The 20,249-nt window shown below is 35.1% G+C and overlaps 1 protein-coding gene across 1 annotated transcript in view; it reads right to left on the minus strand.

Moving 5' to 3' along the window:
* USH2A (usherin) overlaps positions 1 to 20,249 on the minus strand; it is a 684,230-nt gene that overhangs the window by 167,094 nt on the left and 496,887 nt on the right. The window contains exons 48-50 of the mRNA XM_025991680.2: positions 17,819 to 18,014; positions 13,975 to 14,143; positions 254 to 475 (exon numbers count right to left, since the gene is read on the minus strand). Of these exons, the coding sequence (XP_025847465.2) occupies positions 254 to 475; positions 13,975 to 14,143; positions 17,819 to 18,014 (587 nt within the window). The remainder of the gene's footprint in view (positions 1 to 253; positions 476 to 13,974; positions 14,144 to 17,818; positions 18,015 to 20,249) is intronic.

Here is a 20,249-nt window from a genome sequence, read left to right on the forward strand (position 1 = left end):
CTTTTGCTTATTGTGGATATGACACTTTTTCCAGGAGGAAAGAGTTTTGGTCTGTTTTAATGAAATGCCTCACATGAGCATAAAAAATGTGAAATTACATTTTTATTTGTGATACAACATGTACCTAAATTTTGCATTAGATATAATTAACACGGGCTTTAATTCCTTATTTGCTTTATATCTAGGGCAAGTTTCTCAACCTCCCTGTTTCTCAGATTCTCTACCTACTGAAAGGTAGACAAGGGCTCCTTACCTGGAAGGCGACTGTATGGCATGCCCTCTTCTTCTCCACCACAGCATTCTAAATCTTTGCTCACAATCTGTCCACCACAGCACTGCTGGCCATAGCCATCATGAAGCCTCCCAGCACAGCAAATCTGGTTTCCTGAGGTGGAGTAAGGCAATCTGCCACAGCAGGAGTCACCGATGCCAGTGGAAACCCGATTGTGCTGTTCATCTGGACAACATACTTCACCTGTCAATTTAGGACAATAACAATCATTGCATGAGTTAAAAAAATATGCTTTGACTCACAATGAAATTTTATCACAATCATCTTGCAGATGCCAACTGGTTGACAGAATTACTAGAAAGAATGCTGTCATTTTGGAGTTGCAAAATTTCAATAGAACTTTAAAATTTTTGCATTAAAGATGTATAAACACGTGTCTACTCACATACACGCATGGTAACTTAGAGGCAATGCTATGTTGCCTATTTCCTCTCTCACCCCTAAGAAATGAGCACATTAGGTCTAGTAACATGATTAAGTGACATTACAAAAAAGTTTGCCTACAAATCTTTTCTATCCATGTAGTGTAATTTTTTTTTCTTTGAAAGTGGAGTGGATTCAGAAATTAACATAAAACTTGCATTGCCTGGATTATAATTTTTTAACCAAATTAAATTCATTTAAAAAACAAAATATTTCCTTTTTAAAAAAAATACTTTCAATGTGAAGGTCATTTAATGAAGAGGTAAAAGTACTGTATTCAAGTCAGCACATTAGTATTTTGCTGGGCTGTGAGAGACACTGAATTTCACTAATGCAGTTGCACCCGTGCTCTGCCTTTACATGATATTCTGGAACACCTGAAACAAGAATAAGATTCTCTTTTGCTTGGTACCTTGGGATCCAAGAGTTTAAATTTTATAAAAATCAATTGGCAGCATTTGGGGGGGCATATGAAGACACTCTAAAATTAGGACAACTCTAAAAGACAATAAATAAATAAATTTCTTCTTTTAAGGATACCTTGGGAAGGACTACTAACAACTTGGTGGATCTAAAATTCAAAGTGTACTTCTCTCTAGCTCATGATTCAATTCTCAGTTGACCTCCTTCTGAACACTTGACCTTGAGTCTCCTTTCTTGCTTTACTTCTCTTTTTCCTGCATCTTCAACAGACCCTCTTCTTTTCCACGTCCCCTTTTAAAATATGTCTTTCTCTCTGGACAATACTCCTTCATCGTATCTTATAAGGTCTGTGAGTATATTGACCAGCCTGGGAGGTCTTATAGCTCTAAACCATGGTCCGGATAAGATTTCCATAATCTAGTTAATGACTTGCCAAACCTTCTTAAGAAAAGGAAGGCTCAAATTCACTAAAAAATTTAGGATTGCCTTAGGAATCTATAGTCTTGGACTTCCTGATCTCCATCAATTAGTTTGTCTATGTGTGAGATTGAGATATGCCAAAACTTGGTTAGTAAAAGCAAGATGAATTGCTTATCAAAATGACATTAAAAATATGGGGCAATATTTAACTTTGGACATATGTGTAAAGAATATAAAAATTGGACAAGAACTCTCAGCAGGTATCCTTGAACTCATTCTTGTCCATATTCATTGGTCAAAATCCATCCTAGTAGATGAAGTGTATAAATTACTAGAAACACACAATCTAAAGACTGAATCATGAAGAAATATAAATTTTAAATAGACTTATAACTATTAACAAGATTGAATCACTTCTTAGAAACCTTTCAACAAAGAAAAACTCTGGTGAATTTGACCAAACATTTAAAGAATTGATAGGAATCCTCAAACTCTTCTAAAAAACTGAAGAGGAATAAATACTTCCTAATAAAATTTATTATTATTTTATTACACATTATTACTAGACTGGGTCAGCTTTGTCCTGATACCAAAACCAGACAAGACACTTCAGAAGAAACAAAACTACATTGATGTAAGAATCCACAATAAAATGTTAGCAAACCGAATTCAAGAGAACATTTAAATGAATATACAACATAACCAAATAGAATTTATTCCTGGAAAACATGCAAAGATGATTCAACATATGAAAGTCAGTGTGATACACCATATTAACAGAATGAAGAAAGAAAAACACATGATTATCTCAAATGGTCTAGAGAAAACATTTGACAAAATTCCCCACCATTCTATTATAAAAACATTTAATAAACTAAGAACAGAAGGAAACTACTGCAACACAATAAAGGGCATGTATGAAAACCCATAGCTAACATTATAAGCAACAGTGAAGGACTTTTTCCTAAGATCAGGAAGACAAGTCTGTCAGCTTTTGCCACTTGTCTCCAACATAATATTGGGTTTTATAGCCAGAACAATTAGACAAGAAAAGAAATGAAGAACATCCCAACTGAATAGGGAGAAGTAAAATTACCTCTGTTCACAGGCAATACAACCTTATATGTAGAAAATCCTAAACATTCTATTAAAAAAAAAAAACTTAAAACTAGTAAAAGAATCAGCAAAGTTCTAGAATACAAAACCAACGTGTAAAAATTAGTTATGTTTTTATACACTAGGGAAGAAAAATCTGAAGAGGAAATTTTTTTTAAAAAAGCAATTCCATTTAAAATAGTTTAAAAAATACTTAATAATAAGCTTAACCAAGAAGATGGAAGATTTAAATATTGAAAAGTACAAAATGTTGATGAGAGAAATTAAAGAAAACACAAATAAACTGGACATCCCATGTTCGTGGATCAGACGATGATATTGCTAAGATGTCAATACTACCCAAAGTGATCTACAGATTCAATGCAATCTCTATCAAAATCCCAACGATACTTTTTGCATAGATAGAAAATCCATCCTCAAATTGCAATGGAATCTCAAGGGACCTCAAATAGTCAAATCAATCTTTGAAAAGAACGAGGTTGCAGGTCTCACACTTCCTGATTTCAAAACTCACTACAAAGATACAATTAATAATCGAAACATTATTGTCCTGATACAGAGACAGACAGATAGACCAATGGAATAGAATAGAGAGCCCAGAAATGAAACTTTACAAAAAATGATCAAATGACTTTCAACAAGGGTGTCAAGACCATTCAATGATGAAAGACCGTCTTTTCAACAAAGGGTGCTGGGAAAAGTAAATATTCACATGCAAAAGTATGAAGTTGAACCCTTACCTTATACCATATACAATAATTAGCTCAACGCGGACCAAAGGCTTAAATGTAAACACTAAAACTATTAAATTCTTAGGAGAAATGTAGGGGGACGTATTCATGACATAAAATTTATTGGTTATGACATCAAAAGTACAAGGCACCAAAGGAAAAATAGGTGTATTGCACCTCATCAAACTTTAAAAGTGTTACACATTGAAAGATACTGTCAACTATATAAAAAGGCAAGTGGGAGAAAATACTTGTAAATTATATACTGATAAGGGACTAATATCCAAAATTTCTAAAGAACTCTTACAACTCAACAACAAAACCACAAACAACCCACTAAAAAATGGCTAACAGACTCATATAGACATTTGTCCAAAGAAGATATATAGATGGCCACTAATCATAACGAAAGATGTTGAATATTGCTAATTATTAAGAAAATGCATATCAAAATCACTATGAGATACCACTTCATATCCAGAAGAATGGCTATTATAAACAAACAAACAGAAAATGATGTTAACAAGGAGTTAGAGAAATTGGAACCCTTGAACATAATAAGCTTGCACATCACTGTTGGGAATATAATATAGCACAGCTCTTGAGAAAAATACTATGGCAGTTCTTTAAATAAATGACACATAGAATTTCCATATGATCCAGGAATTTCACATCTGAGTATAAAGCTAAAAAACCCAAGGCAGGATTTGAACAGTTATTTGTACACCAATATTCATAGCAGTATTATTCACAATAGTCATAAGGTGGAAACGACCCAATAGTCATCAGCAGATGAATGGACAAACAAAATGTGGTATATATGTACTACGGAACGTTATTCAGTCTAAAAGAGGAATGGAATTCTGACACATGTTACAACATAAATGAACCCTGAAAATGTATAAAGTGAAAGAAACCAATCACAAAATGATAAATATTACATGCTTCTACTTATATGAGGTGCCTAGAGTAGTCAAATTCACAGAGACAGAAAGTAGAATGGTAGTTGTCCGGGGCTAGGAGTAAGGGACAATAGGGAGTTAATGTTTAATGGGTACAGAGTTTCACCTTGGAAAGATAAAAATGTTCTGGAAATGGTGGTGATGATTGCACAACTATGCGAATGTATTCAGTGCTACTAACTATGCACCTAAAAATAAAGTAATAAATTTTGTTATATATACACAATAAAAAATAGTCCAGAATAAAAAAAAAAGTCCAGTTCCATAAACAGAGGAAACCTAATTTTATTTTTAGTTTTAGAGACCACTTAGCTACCACTAGGAAACTCTGGTCTCAATAGAAGTCAAGATTTCATAATTTCTCAGAAATCAGAAGATAGGATAATAGACTATACCTTCTCTCTAAATTACAAAAGCTTGCTGGGCACTTGGAAGATACTTTGGCTCAGAAAAAAAAAAAAAGAAAAATAGATCAAATTAATAGCTTTTCAGATTAAGTATTAAATAAAGCCAAGAACAGGGACATATCTATGTCTAGTCTACACAAAGACGACAGTCATTATCGTAAGGAAAAGGGACATTGAAGAACATTTGCTCTGCTTTAGCTAGAAAGAATAAAAAAAGGAAAAGGACAAGCATCGACAAAAGAACCCCCCTCTGTGAAAGTAGCTGCTCTGGTCAATCCATAACTGCCTTTAACACAAAAAAGAGAACTTTTCATGCAGTTGTAGAAATAGAAGTTTTCATATTTAACTGATATCGTGACTACATTATCTACCACAAATTCCACTGTTTCTATCCTTCCTTCCTAGGAAGAACCAAACTGTCTCAGAGGTAGACATTTCAAAGACCTTTCAGACTGCCTTTGGTTTTATTTCTCTTTAATCAACACACTTTTCTGCTAACTTAGTAATTCCACTCTGGAACATTTGATTGGAGGAGATCTACTCTGTTAATGAGATGCTAGTACTAAATGTGGACCCAAAGCCTCTTTCTGGGATTCCCAGAAGAATCCACAGCCTCTAATATGATGGTGGTACAGACTAATTTCTAATACCTGATGCCTTCATGATCTATGTTTCAGACCTTGAATCTTGTCTTCAAGACCCACTGGAGCAAGGAAAGTTTAGATGTGGGATTCATAGAGGAAGCTAAAGTCGTAAAGGTCTTTATAAATCTGGCTATGTCCTTCTTGAAACTGGGTAAACACACACACACACACAAAGGTGGTTATTGAAGAGAATCAGATCCACTGTATCCACACGCCTCCAGAAAAGACTTGTATTACCTCCAGTAACCCTTATTATATCCTATTCATCCCACCCAAAAAAATAAATGACTTGTATAGCACTTTGTCCAAGATTTAAGGGCCATTAACAAGACTGTGCTTCCTCACTTGCTGTAGTTCCCAACCTAATACCATCCTCTCTCCAATCCCTGAGACAGCTGCTTAATTTAGAGTGATTGATCTATGCTCAGCAGTTTTTCATACACTTGCACTCAGACTCCCACTTTTTTTTATTCACTTGGGATAGTTATGCCCCGAGTTTACAGAAATGCCACCTTAATTCTTACAATTATTTAACCACAGCCTTAGCGTGGTAAGTAAATATGACCTCCCAAAGATGTTCATGTACTAATCTGTGAATATGTTATGTTACATGGCAAAAGGGGATCAAAATAGCAGATGGAATTAAGTTAGATAACGGTATGTGAGCAAGGTTTGGCTGGCCATTGCAAGGCTGGAAGGAGGCCCCTAAGCAAGGAATGTGGGAAGCCTCTGGAAGGTGGCAAGAATAAGAAGGAGTCTCTCCTACAGAAGGGAAGGCAGCCTGGCTGCCACAATGATTTTTGCCCAGTGAGACCCATTTGGAACTTCTGACTTTGAGAAATGTCAGATAATAAAATTGTGTTGTTTCAAGCCACAAAATTTCTGGTAATTTGTTACAGGAATCCTAGGAAACTAATACACTAAAGATACTTGATTTCCTCTTTAAAATTCCACTCTTACACATGTGTGGATGATCTTCTGTTATGTTCCTGAGAAAGCTTGACAAATTGATTCTCTGTATTTGTTGACAGTGGTAGCACACAAAGGACAGTTTCCAAGCATCCCTTTTTTCAGAATAAAGCACATTTCCTAGGTCTAGACTTTAGACTGTGATGTCATGCAAAACGGAAAATCTCTTTCTCTTTAAAGGTTGGGAGCTATTTGTGACTTCCCCAGTCAATTGCTAAAAGTCAGCTTAGATAAAGGATTGCTTGGTCTCTTAGAATCTACAAGGATCAATGACGATCCCTGAGCTCATAGGATCTCAATGTTCATTAGACATTTGATTCCTAGCTTTTATGAACCAGTTGCCCTTTAATAGAATCTGATGAAAGTGGACACACTTGAGTCTTTGCTTTAGAATAATTCATAAGAGACTATACCCTGTCATCTACAGGATGCCTCTTAACGCCATTTACTCTTATGTGCCCCAATTACTATAAACCTTTCCTTCTATTTGCACATGAAAACTTTGGGGGTTCTAATTCGGGAGCTCAGTGGAAATCAGAGACATTAGTCTCCTACTAATAATATTTAGTTTAAGTAACTTAATGAAGGTTAAACAACTAATAAGTGAAAGTAATGAGCTATGAAGCCAGTCAGTTTGACTCCAAAGCCCATCATTCTTATCCAGTAGCTACTCAGCATCAAACCAGCAAAATTTTATAGAGAATTTTGTTCTTTTATTAGAATATGATCATATACATCATTAACTGAAATCAGGAGCTTAGTCTCTAACTGGGATAGTTCTGCTTGCTTTTTTTTTTTTAATAGGAATTTTCAAAGTAATTTTCGTGGAGATAAATTTTCTTTCTTTCTGTTCCACCAATATACCAGAAAAACATATTAAGTTACATGTATAAAGTCATCACAATATTACATAAGACAGTATCTCTAAGAGTTCAATCTAATTTTTAATCTGCAAATTTCAATCTTGACGAACTGGGTGACTTAGTTTTATTCCTATGTCTTACTTTTCCTATTTACAGAATAGAAATAGAACTCTAAAGCATACGGCTTAAAAAAAAATCATCCATTTAAAATTGACCTTTTGGGGGATGCATAAGTCTGTGAATTTTAACACAAAAACCCAATTAGGCTACAAATGAATTTGATCACCCCCAAAATTCCATACTATTCTTTCACAGTAACACTCTCCTCCCATCTATCACCCTTGGCAACCACCGATTCCGTTCTCTATCACTACAGCTTATCTTTTCCCATGTGTCATATAAATGGAATCTCATATACATAACTTTTTGAGACTGGCTTCTTTCACTCAGCATAGTATCTTTATAGTATTTATTAATAGTTTGCTTCTTTTGATTGCTGGGTGGTATTCCTTTGTGTGGATATATTACAGTTTGTTCATTTGAGCTATTTCTGATTTTTGGCATTTGGGGGACATGTGAGCTATTTTTGGTTTTTGGCAATTATGAGTAGAACTGCTATAAACATTTGTGTGCAGATTTTTATGTAAACACAATTTCATTTCTCTAGGAAAAATAATGAGGAGTGGGCCAAGGCTTAATCAGTTTTCTCAAGGTATAAATTCCTAGAATGCAGGGGACAGTGGCTTAGTTGCTGGTCTTTGAAAAGATCCTGTAACATGGTATGTAGAAGCTGAAGAAAATTCTAAATTTTTTGTGATGATTCTATTAGAGGTTGATGAAGAGAAATGAACTTACTGTCAACAGTAAAATCACTGTACTTGTTTGTTACATTCTTCTGGGTAAAAGGATTTTCAAACTTGGTTTCATATGTGGTTGCCATATTTTTTTTTCACAGCATCACTGTTTAATTTCATCATATAGTATCAAAAGTAGACAAAACTTTAAATGAATTATGCAAATTGTTTCTAAAAGTTATTTCTGTCCTATTAATTTAGAAGCCTTCTAAATTTTATAACTAAAAAGAAAAAAATTAGAAAAAACTATTAAAGATAAAATGTTATTGATTATAGTTGATAATTTTGGGTCATAGTTTTCCATTATAAATGTAGAAAATAAAATGGCAAGATGGATGATTTAGTCAAGAGAATATATTTATAAAGATTTTATTTATTTATTCATGAGAGACACAGAGAGAGAGAGAGAGAGAGAGGCAGAGACACAGGCAGAGGGAGAAGCAGTCTCCATGCAGGGGCCCGACATGGGACTCGAACCCGGGTCTCCAGAACCACACCCTGGGCTGAAGGCAGGGCCAAACCACTGGGCCACCAGGGCTGCCCAAGAGAATATATTTAGATATTCTATAGTTAAGAACTGTTGCATTTCTCTTTACTTAAATATGAAATAATGATAATAGTAAAAGTGATAATGTAATAATAATGATCTGATATAAGAACTTGTATTAATTAAAAATTAAAATCATGTGTTTTGAAGTATCACTACCTCTCTGAAATACAGGTGGCAGTATATAATACTTGTGACTGAGAGGAAGGACTTTGCAATCAGACAGATCTATCTTAAAATTCCTTCTTAAAAAAAAAAATAACGTTTCTACCTGTATAGCTTGTGCAGTTTTCTTAAGCCCTCTAAGCCTTTATCTGCAAAATAGGGAATTAATATTTACTTTAGAGGATTGTCATATTTTTTAAATCTCCACAGCCAGAGAGCGTTGTCTCTTCTTGGCAAACTTTCTTTAATGTGCCTCCTGGTACAGGGGCAGCACCAGTTAATTAAATATCATTTAGGACAACAGTGGTCTTAGAAGAAACAGAGTCTACATCTATATATATATATATTTGGGGAAAAACCAACACTTTTTTTTTTTAAACCAGTTTTGAGGATAACAAATATTAATTGGTTTAGTTTCTTATTCAGTTACTGAAAGAAGAAAAGGCTTTATAAAAAGAGATGTGGATTATATCAATGAGGAGCAAAACTGATTTTTTTTTCCCCCTCAAAAAAGGTCTATTAGACATAAGATACAAGGATCAGTCACCTTTTCATTAACCTCTCAAAATGAATCTATTTCACGACAGGCTTGAAAATGTTTTCTCTCTAAAAGCTACCACGCAGTCTTAACAGTTAATTGTTATTCTTATCAAAGAATGACCCACATTAACATTTAGCTTGAGGTCATTAGCATATTTATAAAAAAAGGGGAGTGGAATAAGCATTCTTTCCTCTGCCACTCTTTGTTCCAGGGTGCTATAAAGGGAAGTTGTGAGAAAAAAATGAAGTAAATATTATTAACCAATATTTCAGACTTATCTATAAATATCAAAATGCCTATACCCATCTTAGCCTTGAACTGACAGCGTACTGATTGAATTTTAATTGCATTTAGATACAAGATGGTTTGGGGTCACTATGCCTGCTTTCTTGATGTAAACAGTGTTAAAGCAGTTAACAGAGACTCTTGCCTAAGGATAGAGGTCATAATATAATCTCTTCATTTAGGTACATTGAGATTAATGATTGCAGCAAAACACTCTCTTTGATTATCCCATGAGATTGCATTTTTTTCCCTTGACACCATGGTAGGCATTCCAATACTGTGAAAAATTAACTACTTAAAAAGAATCTGAATATGGGCCACACTCAACAGTTTGGAAGTTATTAAAAAAATGCTTGAGGTTTGAGTATGTGTCATAGGCAGATCATGAAGGTTTTAGAAATTCTTGTTTAAAAATTACTTCTTAGAAGGTTTTGTAGAGGGTGTCTGGGTGGCTCAGTCAGTTAAGTGTCTGCCTTCCCCTCAGGTCATGATCTCAGGGTCCTGGGATGGAGCCCTGCATCAGGCTCCCTGCTCAGTGACAAGTGTGCTTTTTTCTCTCCCTTTCTGTCTGTGATCTCTCTTTCTCTCAAATAAATAAATAAAATTAAAAATAAAAAAAAGGTTTTGTGTAAGGTCGATATATGACTTTTGGCCTTCTGTGGCTTATTTTATTTTTAGGGAAAAAGGGTTCTTTTTTTTTTTTTTTTTTTTTAAAGAAAGAGAGAGGGAGAGAGCTCAAGGGCAGGGAGGGGGGCCAAGGAAGAGGGAGAGAATCTTAAGCAGACTCCATGCTAAGAGCTGAGCCCATCCCATTCCAGGGCCTGATCCTGATCCACCCTGAGGTTATGACCTGAGGCCTGAAACCAAGAGTCAGTTGCTCAGCTCAACTGTGCCACTCAGGCACCTTAGAATTGTATTTTATTTTTTAAATGATTGTTTTCTTAGTTTGGAATCTGAAACTTTGTATTAGGGTTGAGAAAAGTCACAGATGTATCTAAGAGTTAATAGCCATGATAGATGCAACCAATTGTTTTTCATTAATGTTAAGGGACAGAGGATATTTTCTCAGAGTTTAAATAGTTATTTGCAAATCTTAACATCAAGAATTTTAATGTAACTTGGAAATAAAAACAGTATTATTTAGTCCTATGCTGGAATTAGAGAAAAACCTGGTATGGTTCATTGTCTGAACAATGGGAAAGAAGAGAATGAGAGAACATGCCCATCTCATCTGTTTATGTATTATTTTCAGGGCAACTTTTTGCAGGGGAGGCAAGATAGGAAGTGTAGTAGAAGACTCCCAAAGTGTAAACTATTTTGAGAAAATAAAGCACTTGGCAGAGTTTGATTAGTTGCTAAAACGATGATTTCCAGTGTAAAGAAGTTAACCTTTTCCTATAAAATCCTTATTTCCAACACCATTGTGTTTTCTTATTGGGAAAATCTCATTGATTAAGAGTTATTCAATTATGAAAGTATTTTTGCAGAATAAGAAATAGCAGTATTTCTGTAAAGACAGATTTGTCTATTAACATTGAGGAAAAATTATGAAGAGTAGAGATTCTCTGTCTTGAATAAACTTGCGTAGTATTTAATTATTTCACATTTCCTTTTTGCTCCAGTGTTTTGCTGAAGAGATGCTGGGTAAGACAATTTCTCATTTCACATACATTGGATCAATATATTTACGCCAAACACAAAGTACACTGAACAATAACCTAATTAACTAAATGTTTGGCATAAATTTCCTGTTAAACTAGGTATCTCAAAGCATTCAGCTGTCCTTGGGCATCTGAACACTTAGCTTTCTTCTCTTTGTCCCATACCTATTTCTGTGCTTCTGAAGACATAGGCATTAAACTTGGGTGGTAGGAAAAAAAATCTGTATTGTCAATGGCTTTTCCAGGATAGATAGTAACTGTCAGTGGTGGTAATGGAGATGTTTAGAAGTCTGGAATTTCAAAACTATGTTAACACATGTTAACATATTTTGGTTATATAAGAGTATTTTGCCTTTTCTTTTTTTTCCCCTTCATCGTTTTGTTTCTTAGGTTCCAACATATGAGTAAAATCATATAGTATTTGTCTCTCTCTGACTGACTTATTTTGCTTAGCATAATACTCTCAGGTTTTATCTGCATTTTTGCAAATGGCAAGGTTTCATTCTTTCTGATGACTGAGTGTGTGTGTATATATATATATATATATATATATATATATATATATATATATGAAGGTGTGGGAGATATATATAATTTATTTATTCATCAGTCAGTGGACATTTGGGCTCTTTCCATAATTTGGATACTGTTGATACTGCTGCTATAAACATGGGGGTACACAGACTCTTAGCTATAGAGAACATCTGAGGGTTATTGGAGGGGAGGTGGGAGCATGGGTTAAATGGGTGATGGGTATTAAGAAGGGCACTTGTGATGAGCACTGGGTATTATATGTAAGTGATGAATCACAAAGTTCACTTGAAACTAACATCCAGTTAACTAACTAGAATTTAAATAAAAACTTGGAAAAAATAAAGTAAATAACAGATTTAAAAAAAAAAAAAGAGTAAGCAGAGTAAAGTATGGCTTTTGGAAAGATATGTTAAGATTTGCCTTGCATTTCTTCTATTTCCACCTATGTGAATCTGGCAATGCTACTGATCCTTTCTAAACCTGTTTCCTTCTTGTAAACTTTACTACCTTTCTAAACCTGTTTCCTTCTTGTAAACTTTATTTTATTATATATATATAATATATATATATATATATATATTTAAGATTTTATTTATTTATTCATGAGAGACACACACAGAGAGAAAGGCAGAGACACAGGCAGAGGAAGAATCAGGTTCCCTGACAGGACCCTGATGTGGGGCTCCATCCAGGACCCCAGGATCACAACCTGAGCCAAAGACAGACGTTCAACCACTGAACCACTCAGGAGTCCATATTTGTAAACTTTAGATAAAATATCAATCTTCTAAAGCTGTTAAAACTATATAAAGTATCTTATGTAAAAGCTTTAAATACAGATCCTGCCAGAGACTTTGTGTTTTACAAATACCAACTGTTATTACCTGGACATTGTTTTGGGTGGTTGAAATTTGGCCAGTACTCATTCAGTCATCCGACAGAAGGGGGGAAAAAAGGGTAAAAAGGGAAAATCCCTGTTTGCTATTCTTTACGGCAACCCTCTTTCTGTCTTACCTACCCTGACAGGGGACTAGTCTCAGATAAATGGAATTTGTGTTTATAATCCATCCAGAGACAATGCATGCATAGTCCAGAATAGAAATGGAGGAAATGAAGAATGGCTTCATAGAGTGGAACACTCAGAAATTCACAGAATTTATGGTGAAAATATGTAGCCATGGGAATGAAATAAGTCACAAAATAAACAGAGAGTTACCAGGTCTTGATATATTTCCTTATGTGGTAGGTACCATCAGTCCCTCGTATTCCCTTTCTTTTTTTTTTTTTTTTTTTTAAATTTTTATTTATTTATGATAGTCACAGAGAGAGAGAGAGAGAGAGAGAGGCAGAGACATAGGCAGAGGGAGAAGCAGGCTCCACGCCCCGGGAGCCCGATGTGGGATTCGATCCTGGGTCTCCAGGATCGTGCCCTGGGCCAAAGGCAGGCGCCAAACAGCTGCGCCACCCAGGGATCCCCCCCTTTCTTTTTGTATGTAGTCTTGCTTAGATTTCAACACAGTTGAAAGAAGAAATATTTAAAGCAGGCCATTGTCTATGTGTTAATCATTAAATTTTTGTTGAGGAGAGGCTGGAAATGGTTGATGGGCATGAGTCATGTTTTGGCCTTTTCAGACTCCCAGATTACTGATGTAAGGGGCCAAGGGCAGCTCTCCAAGACGGGACACTCTAGCATGAAAATTATCTTGAGCTAAAGGCAATCAAGACTGTGCGGTCTCCCTTAACTACATAGAAGAATCTAAATTGGGGGTCTTTCCCAGAATAATGGTTATTAGCAGAGATAAATTTCATCTGAGTGACCCATCTGTATGGCAGGGCAAACATCTAATTACCAAACATCTGTTTTCCTTCCTGTCGCTCTGTGAAGTCCATTCCTTTCCTCCGGTGCCCCAGATCCCTACCCCTTCCCCATAGTTCAGAATGACACATATACCTCATTTTGCCTGGCTGTCTTTGGAAATTCCATGTCCGTGTGGATTCCTTGCACGCACGGTATCAAATTTGATTTTCTCCTGTTAATCTGTCTCATGTCAATTTGATTTTAGTCCAGCTAGAAGACTTTGAAGAGGACAACAATTCTTGCTCCTCAACATGGAGCACACCTGGAAATGATCCTCACCTGGTAGCATTCTAGTGTAATACCCAGAGCAGCAGTGATGATTTGGTTGAGCCTCTCGTATTCGGCCACCACAACAAACCACAGTGGAATTCAAAATGAATGGGATATACTTCTCTTCACAGCAGTGGTGTCCAGGCTGGAGGTCGTAGAGAACTCCATTACAACAAACCTGAAGTTGAGTTGAGGTTAAAGATATATCAGTTTAATTAAAAGCATTATATCGTCTTATCTCATATGATACAATTATATTCTAAAAAGCCTTGACCTGTTATTGAGAAAAATCAAAGGTTTGAAAAACACATCTTCCCAGCATCATTTAAATTCTATATATGCTATTTGATATAATGTACCTCTTTTAGACTTCAGTCATGCTCTGTGCTGTTCCTGCAGTCTATAAATATGAACTCTCTTTTGAATGTCAGTGCTCCCAACGTAAAGAAGATTTACAATTTTTTTTTTTAAGATTTTATTTATTTATTCATGAGAGACAGAGAGAGACAGAGAGAGAGGCAGAGACACAGGCAGAGGGCGAAGCAGGCTCCATGCAGGGAGCCCGATGTGGGACTCGATCCTGGGACTCCAGGATCACACCCTGAGCTAAAGGCAGGTGCTTATCCACTGAGCCACCTAGGCATCCCAAGATTTAGAATTGTAAATGAACAATTGCCTTTATATATGTTTTTATTGTAACGACTATTTAATTTGAAAACACATTATGGAAACCTATCTCTCATTGCTCTTTCTTTTTTTAATAAATAGCATTTTCCTTATAATTTATATGATTACTTATTTATGAACCCAATCTTCAGACAAGGCAATTTCAACAGAGTCTAACATTTACATATATATATATATTTATATATATATGATACATATATATGTATATGCCATAAGCCATCATGTAAAAAAAAGAAATTTATATGGAAATTAATTTTGAAAAGCTCTTTTAACAATGTTTTTTTTTTTTTCCAGGAGCTATAAAAGAAATTATGTGCTTGAACAATCAAATAATTATTTGCATGCTCACTTGAGGTCTGAGAGACTGACGCTCTGTATATATAACAAATCAAATGCTAACTAGTTGCTGAAATGTAGCTTCAGAACCTACACTTGGCATAGGTCATGTTAATTAGATAGAGGCTTCCTGTGGCAGGCAAAATCAACCACTGTTCAAGAGGTATTTTTCTTTTTCCATTTTGCACAATTGCTATTTCTAGCTTACAATAAACATGTGAATCGAGCTCCATATATAGTGGTAGAACATGGATTAAGTCTTCAAAAGCACCACGAGTGCAGTACTTCATTCATTTTTCAAAAATCATCAAAGAACAAAGAAATATGGCTCTTAAATTCAAAATACACCCCTGCGGTTTCTCAGGTAGCCATGCTAAACCAACTGTAATCGAGTTCCTTTTCTGTCTTTAGTTATTAGCAGTGAAGATTCAAAATTAACCTAATGCCAAAGATAAACTGGGTGATCCTTCTCTTTGATGCCATACTCTGTGTGAAAAGTAAATTTTGAAATTAGGTCCCACATTTAAGCAAAAAAATTATTGCATTCATTTGGGATTTAAGGACGCTGGTCATTTTTGCTTTCAGAGTAAAACAACGCATACCTTCCTCTTGTTTTATGAGAGTGACCTAAAATCTTGCCCATTGTGTGGTCTTAAAGCCTTTGTTAAAGTCCAATTCATATAAGATGTGTTTCTAGACACTTAAGCACATCTAGCCTTTTCTTTCAGCAAGCTTCTCTAGTCCTTTTTCTTTTTCTAAGATTTTATTTATTTATTTATGAGAGACACAGAGAGAGAGGCAGAGACCTAGGCAGAGGGAGAAGCAGGCTCTCTGCAGGAGCCCGATGAGGGACTCAATCCCGGGACCATGGGATCAGGCCTTAAGCCAAAAGCAGATACTCAACCTTTGAGCCACCCATGCATCCCAATTCTCTAGTCCTTCTTATTTTCTTGTGGAATTTTATTTAGTGGTGGCCCATTAGTACTGGTTCACTCCAATTCTTCCATTGCCATTCTCAGGCTCCTTTAGCCAAATGAAACTTGTGTTTTTTTTTTGTTTTTGTTTTTGTTTTTGTTTTTTTTTAGTGCCCTTTCGTTTAGATCATTGGTGGGTCCTCAAAGTGACATTTTCAAGCCATTATTTCTCTTGGGAGGTCTCCACATAATCAGAGTATTTCTTAATCTTCTAATTCAGTCTTCAAGTTAGTTGTCTCTTGGGTTGATAACTTGAGTTGATAAACATGTACCTAAAATTTGAATAACCTTTTGTTTCTCTAGTTTCCCAAAGCAAGCCTGCAGTCTAGTGGTTCTCAAAATAGGGTTCCTGGAACAGAGGCAGAGGTATCACCCAGGAAAATGTAAGAAATGAACAGTTTCATGACCCACCCAAGATTTACCAAATCAGTTTCTGGGGGTGGGACCTGCAACCTGGGTTTTAACAAGCTCTACAGGTCTGATGTTTCTTGGGGTTTGAATATATTGGTAAATTTTGTATATGTATTTTGAATTCTTCTGATATTTACAGTGAATTAGCCAAAAAATTCTTAGTCTCCTCTCCAACCTCTAACCCAAGAAATATATATTCTTAGTTAACTCTAAACAAATTTACAAGCAATTACTTTCTCTTGAGATTTTTTTTTTTTTTTAAGATTGTATTTATTTATTCAAGAGAGACACAGAGAGAGGCAGAGAGAAAAGCAGGCTCCATGCAGGGAACACAATGTGAGACTCAATCCCAGGTCTCCAGGATCACACCCTGGGCTGAAGGTGGCACTAAACCCCTGAGCCACCCCAGAAATCCCCTCTCTTGAGATTTTAATTGACTTCCTTTATTTTTTTTAACTGTCAATACCCATGTGTGTCCTTAATTCTTAAAATAAAAATAAGCCTCTGCTTAAGGCATCAAGATTTCTTTCTTTCTCCTAGAGAACATTTTTAATGGGCAAATTTATTCCAGCATTTTTCCCTTCAAAAATCCTAAACCTAATTTTATTTTATGATAGTATGTTCACCAGATAGTGCATATTTAATGGCCTAAAATAATGTAAATCTTAAGCATGATGACAATTCTGGAGCCTATGTGTCAAAAAAAAAAAAGTATAGTTAGTAACTGCTCGTTTTATAACATTTCTTAGCTGATAGCCACTGCTTGGCCAGTGTCAGCTGTAATAATTTATATTTTGATCCATATTGCTTCGACAACTCACTTTCTTAATTACTGTGTCTTTTTGCAGTGAATTTTTTGAATTTAGTAACAGCTTTAGTCATTAAATGTGTGATGTTGTTGTTGACAAATAGGAACATTATTTCATTATATGAAACCCTACCTTCAAAGTAAGGATTTTCTGCATCATTTGTCAATAAAAGCCATTTACAAACTCCTCTGTCTGGCTGTGTTATTGATCTGATTCCTAAACTGCAACTAATATGAACATTAATCTGCAAATGGCCATAATTTTAAAATATTTCTGACAAACCATGGAAGGTCCTGTTCACAGTTACTCATTGGTGTGATGTAAACAAACAGCCACTTGTATCTGAATGGATTTGTTGTAAGGAAAATTCAAGTCATTCAATCAAATACAAATTCAGGAGTTCCTTACCATTTCAATAAACTAATATTTCCTGTGAAGATGATGAAAAATGAGAAGGCTAAGATGCTCATGAGGATGAGAGGGTTTTTATAAAGCATTCTTTCTTTTCCACAGGGTCTTCCTGATAGACTAGTGGAAAAATTGATCGTGACAAACCGTGGTTTAAGAAGCAAGTGATTTCACCTGGAGTGTTTAGTGAGAAAAACATATTTCACTGACTCATTTGAAAAGATATACCTTAGCTTCAGGAGAATAGCACCTGTGTCCACAGACAGTTTTAGGTTTTTGACACTTTACTGCCTTGCAGAGCACACCACTGTGGTCCTTCCTTAACTTCTGGATTTTAGGGCATGAATGCTTTTTACGTAAGAGATCATATCCAAGAATGATGCCATTTGGCTTCCCTGGAGACATCCAATCAACTTGAAGGGATCTGCAATGGATAGAATAATCAATACCTCTGAGTAGACAACATTTAGCATTGCCACCATCAACCTCATGTACTTTGAGTTCAGCTCCCAGATTGGTCAAAAAGTCCATTCTGTCAACAACTTCTTAATTAAGAAGCTGAAGCAAAAGAATATATATACTAATATATGTATGCTCATATATGCTACTACCATACAATGTGTTTAGAGAATCAATGAAAACTAGGTAAGTTTTTGGGAGGATAACACATGACAAGAGTCTACTTTAAAGAGTCCACTTTGAATTTCAGAGACAAGGAGAAAAGTACCATTGTTTTGGCTAGGCAGGAAAATGAACAGAAAATTTTGAGTTGTAAGGAAAAGTAAGACACAAGCAACATGATAAGGTGAAAAATAAGGTGGAAATTAGAACGTGTGGTAGACCTCATCTCTACTTAAAATCACCTTCTTTGCCTTCCATTCCCAGCTCACACTAGTGATATTGTCACATAGCTGCTCATAGATACACAACTAGAAAACCACAGTGGGAGCCTCTGAAGGTTCCTAGGCAATTTCAGCCTTCATGGCACAGGCATCACCTGCCCCCTTTCTCTTTCTGCTAAACATGATGTCTGCAACCTCAGCAATCATCTTGCAGCCATTTGAGAAAGATCACAATAATCAAAGAGAGGCCACCATGTTATTTGCTATAGCTGAACCAATGCCAGCAACAATTTGCAACCTCTAGAATTATTTACTCAAGCCTCTGTTGTTGATGTTTTGTTACTTGTAGCCAAAATAAATGCCAAGATTGGTGAAATCTTGTTATCAATGGGTAAACTTATCAACTGGTAAAAATAATCAATGAAGGTATTTATTTATAGATTATATCAAGTAATAAACTTGATAAAATCCCTCTAAATACACTTTACTTTGACATATTTTAATTTTTGACTGACATAAACAGATTTGTTTCTCTAATAATTCTTTAAATATCATGGTCAGACATGTTTTGTGGTAAGAAATAATAGGAATTGCAGATTCCCATAACAAATATCTTTACATCATTCTGTACATTCACATTGCTTACATCTTTACATCATATTCTAGGAGATGCTTGATTCTTAAAAAATGAGCAACAATTTCATCATAAGTATGAGTTTACTTTTTGTGGGGGAGGCTGGTATACTATAAGGGCATAATGTCTGACCAAAACTTTATTGCACTTTCAATGATCTATTAATATTTCATTTGTTGAAATAAATGAAATCATAACATCAAGCTGTCCACTAGGAATCAACCCTGAATAAAATGATTCACTCTCAGGTTAATGCTACAAAACTTTAATTCTGCACTTAGGACTACTTGACAGAATGATACAGCCTAGATAACACACCTGTACTATCTTTAGCATTTTTTAAATAAGCTCTGTAAGCAGAATAGTTAAAGTTCTTAATAAAGCCCCAGAGATTTGGATATGACATATTCTTGCAATTGAGCATGGTAAGGATAGCCTACTATTTGCAAAACACTAGGTAAATGTAAAAAAAAATAATTATTTTTAGTCTCATTGTTTTCAAAAAAAGGGGTGGAACTCTGGCATTCAAGATTAATTCTATTTTTATAATTCTAGAATTTCTAACTATAACAATTAATCAGTTACAAATAGTTACAGGCCACTTTTACATAGAAAACATTCCAGTAGATACTTGAGAAGAGAGCAAGCACACATAAGCTTAGTCCCTCTACTTCAAAGCTCTTTAAATCTCACGATAACTTATGTGACCACTTTTCTGCCATTGTGTTAGATGGTATTTTTGTTATACTTTCATTTTAAGAAGAAATATATCTTTACAGGCAAAATTACTGGACCCTATCAGAATTCCAAGTGACATCATATATTAGGAATTCAATTAAGCCCAAACATTTACATTAAAAAGCAGCAGTCAAGATAAACCTTGACATTTTAATAGACTGCTAAAAAAAAGAAAAGAAAATTATTATTTCATTTTCTTGGGGGTACAAACATAACACATTCACTAATAAGACTCTGTAGATAGGAAATTAATGTCACCTACAAGAGAACAGTTTCATAGGTGACTTGTATAGTCACCATTATTATTCTAAGGTCTTTATCCAACTCTCAAAATTAATTCCACATTTTCCAGATACCTCTTTTGTATTCACTGCATAATCAACTACAGGAAAGACTACATTAAGTGACATTCAAGGGTCTGACTTTTCCACAAAAGCCAGTGAAT

This window comes from Vulpes vulpes, chromosome 5, assembly GCF_048418805.1.
Source record: "Vulpes vulpes isolate BD-2025 chromosome 5, VulVul3, whole genome shotgun sequence".
Classification (NCBI taxonomy): Eukaryota; Metazoa; Chordata; class Mammalia; order Carnivora; family Canidae; genus Vulpes; species Vulpes vulpes.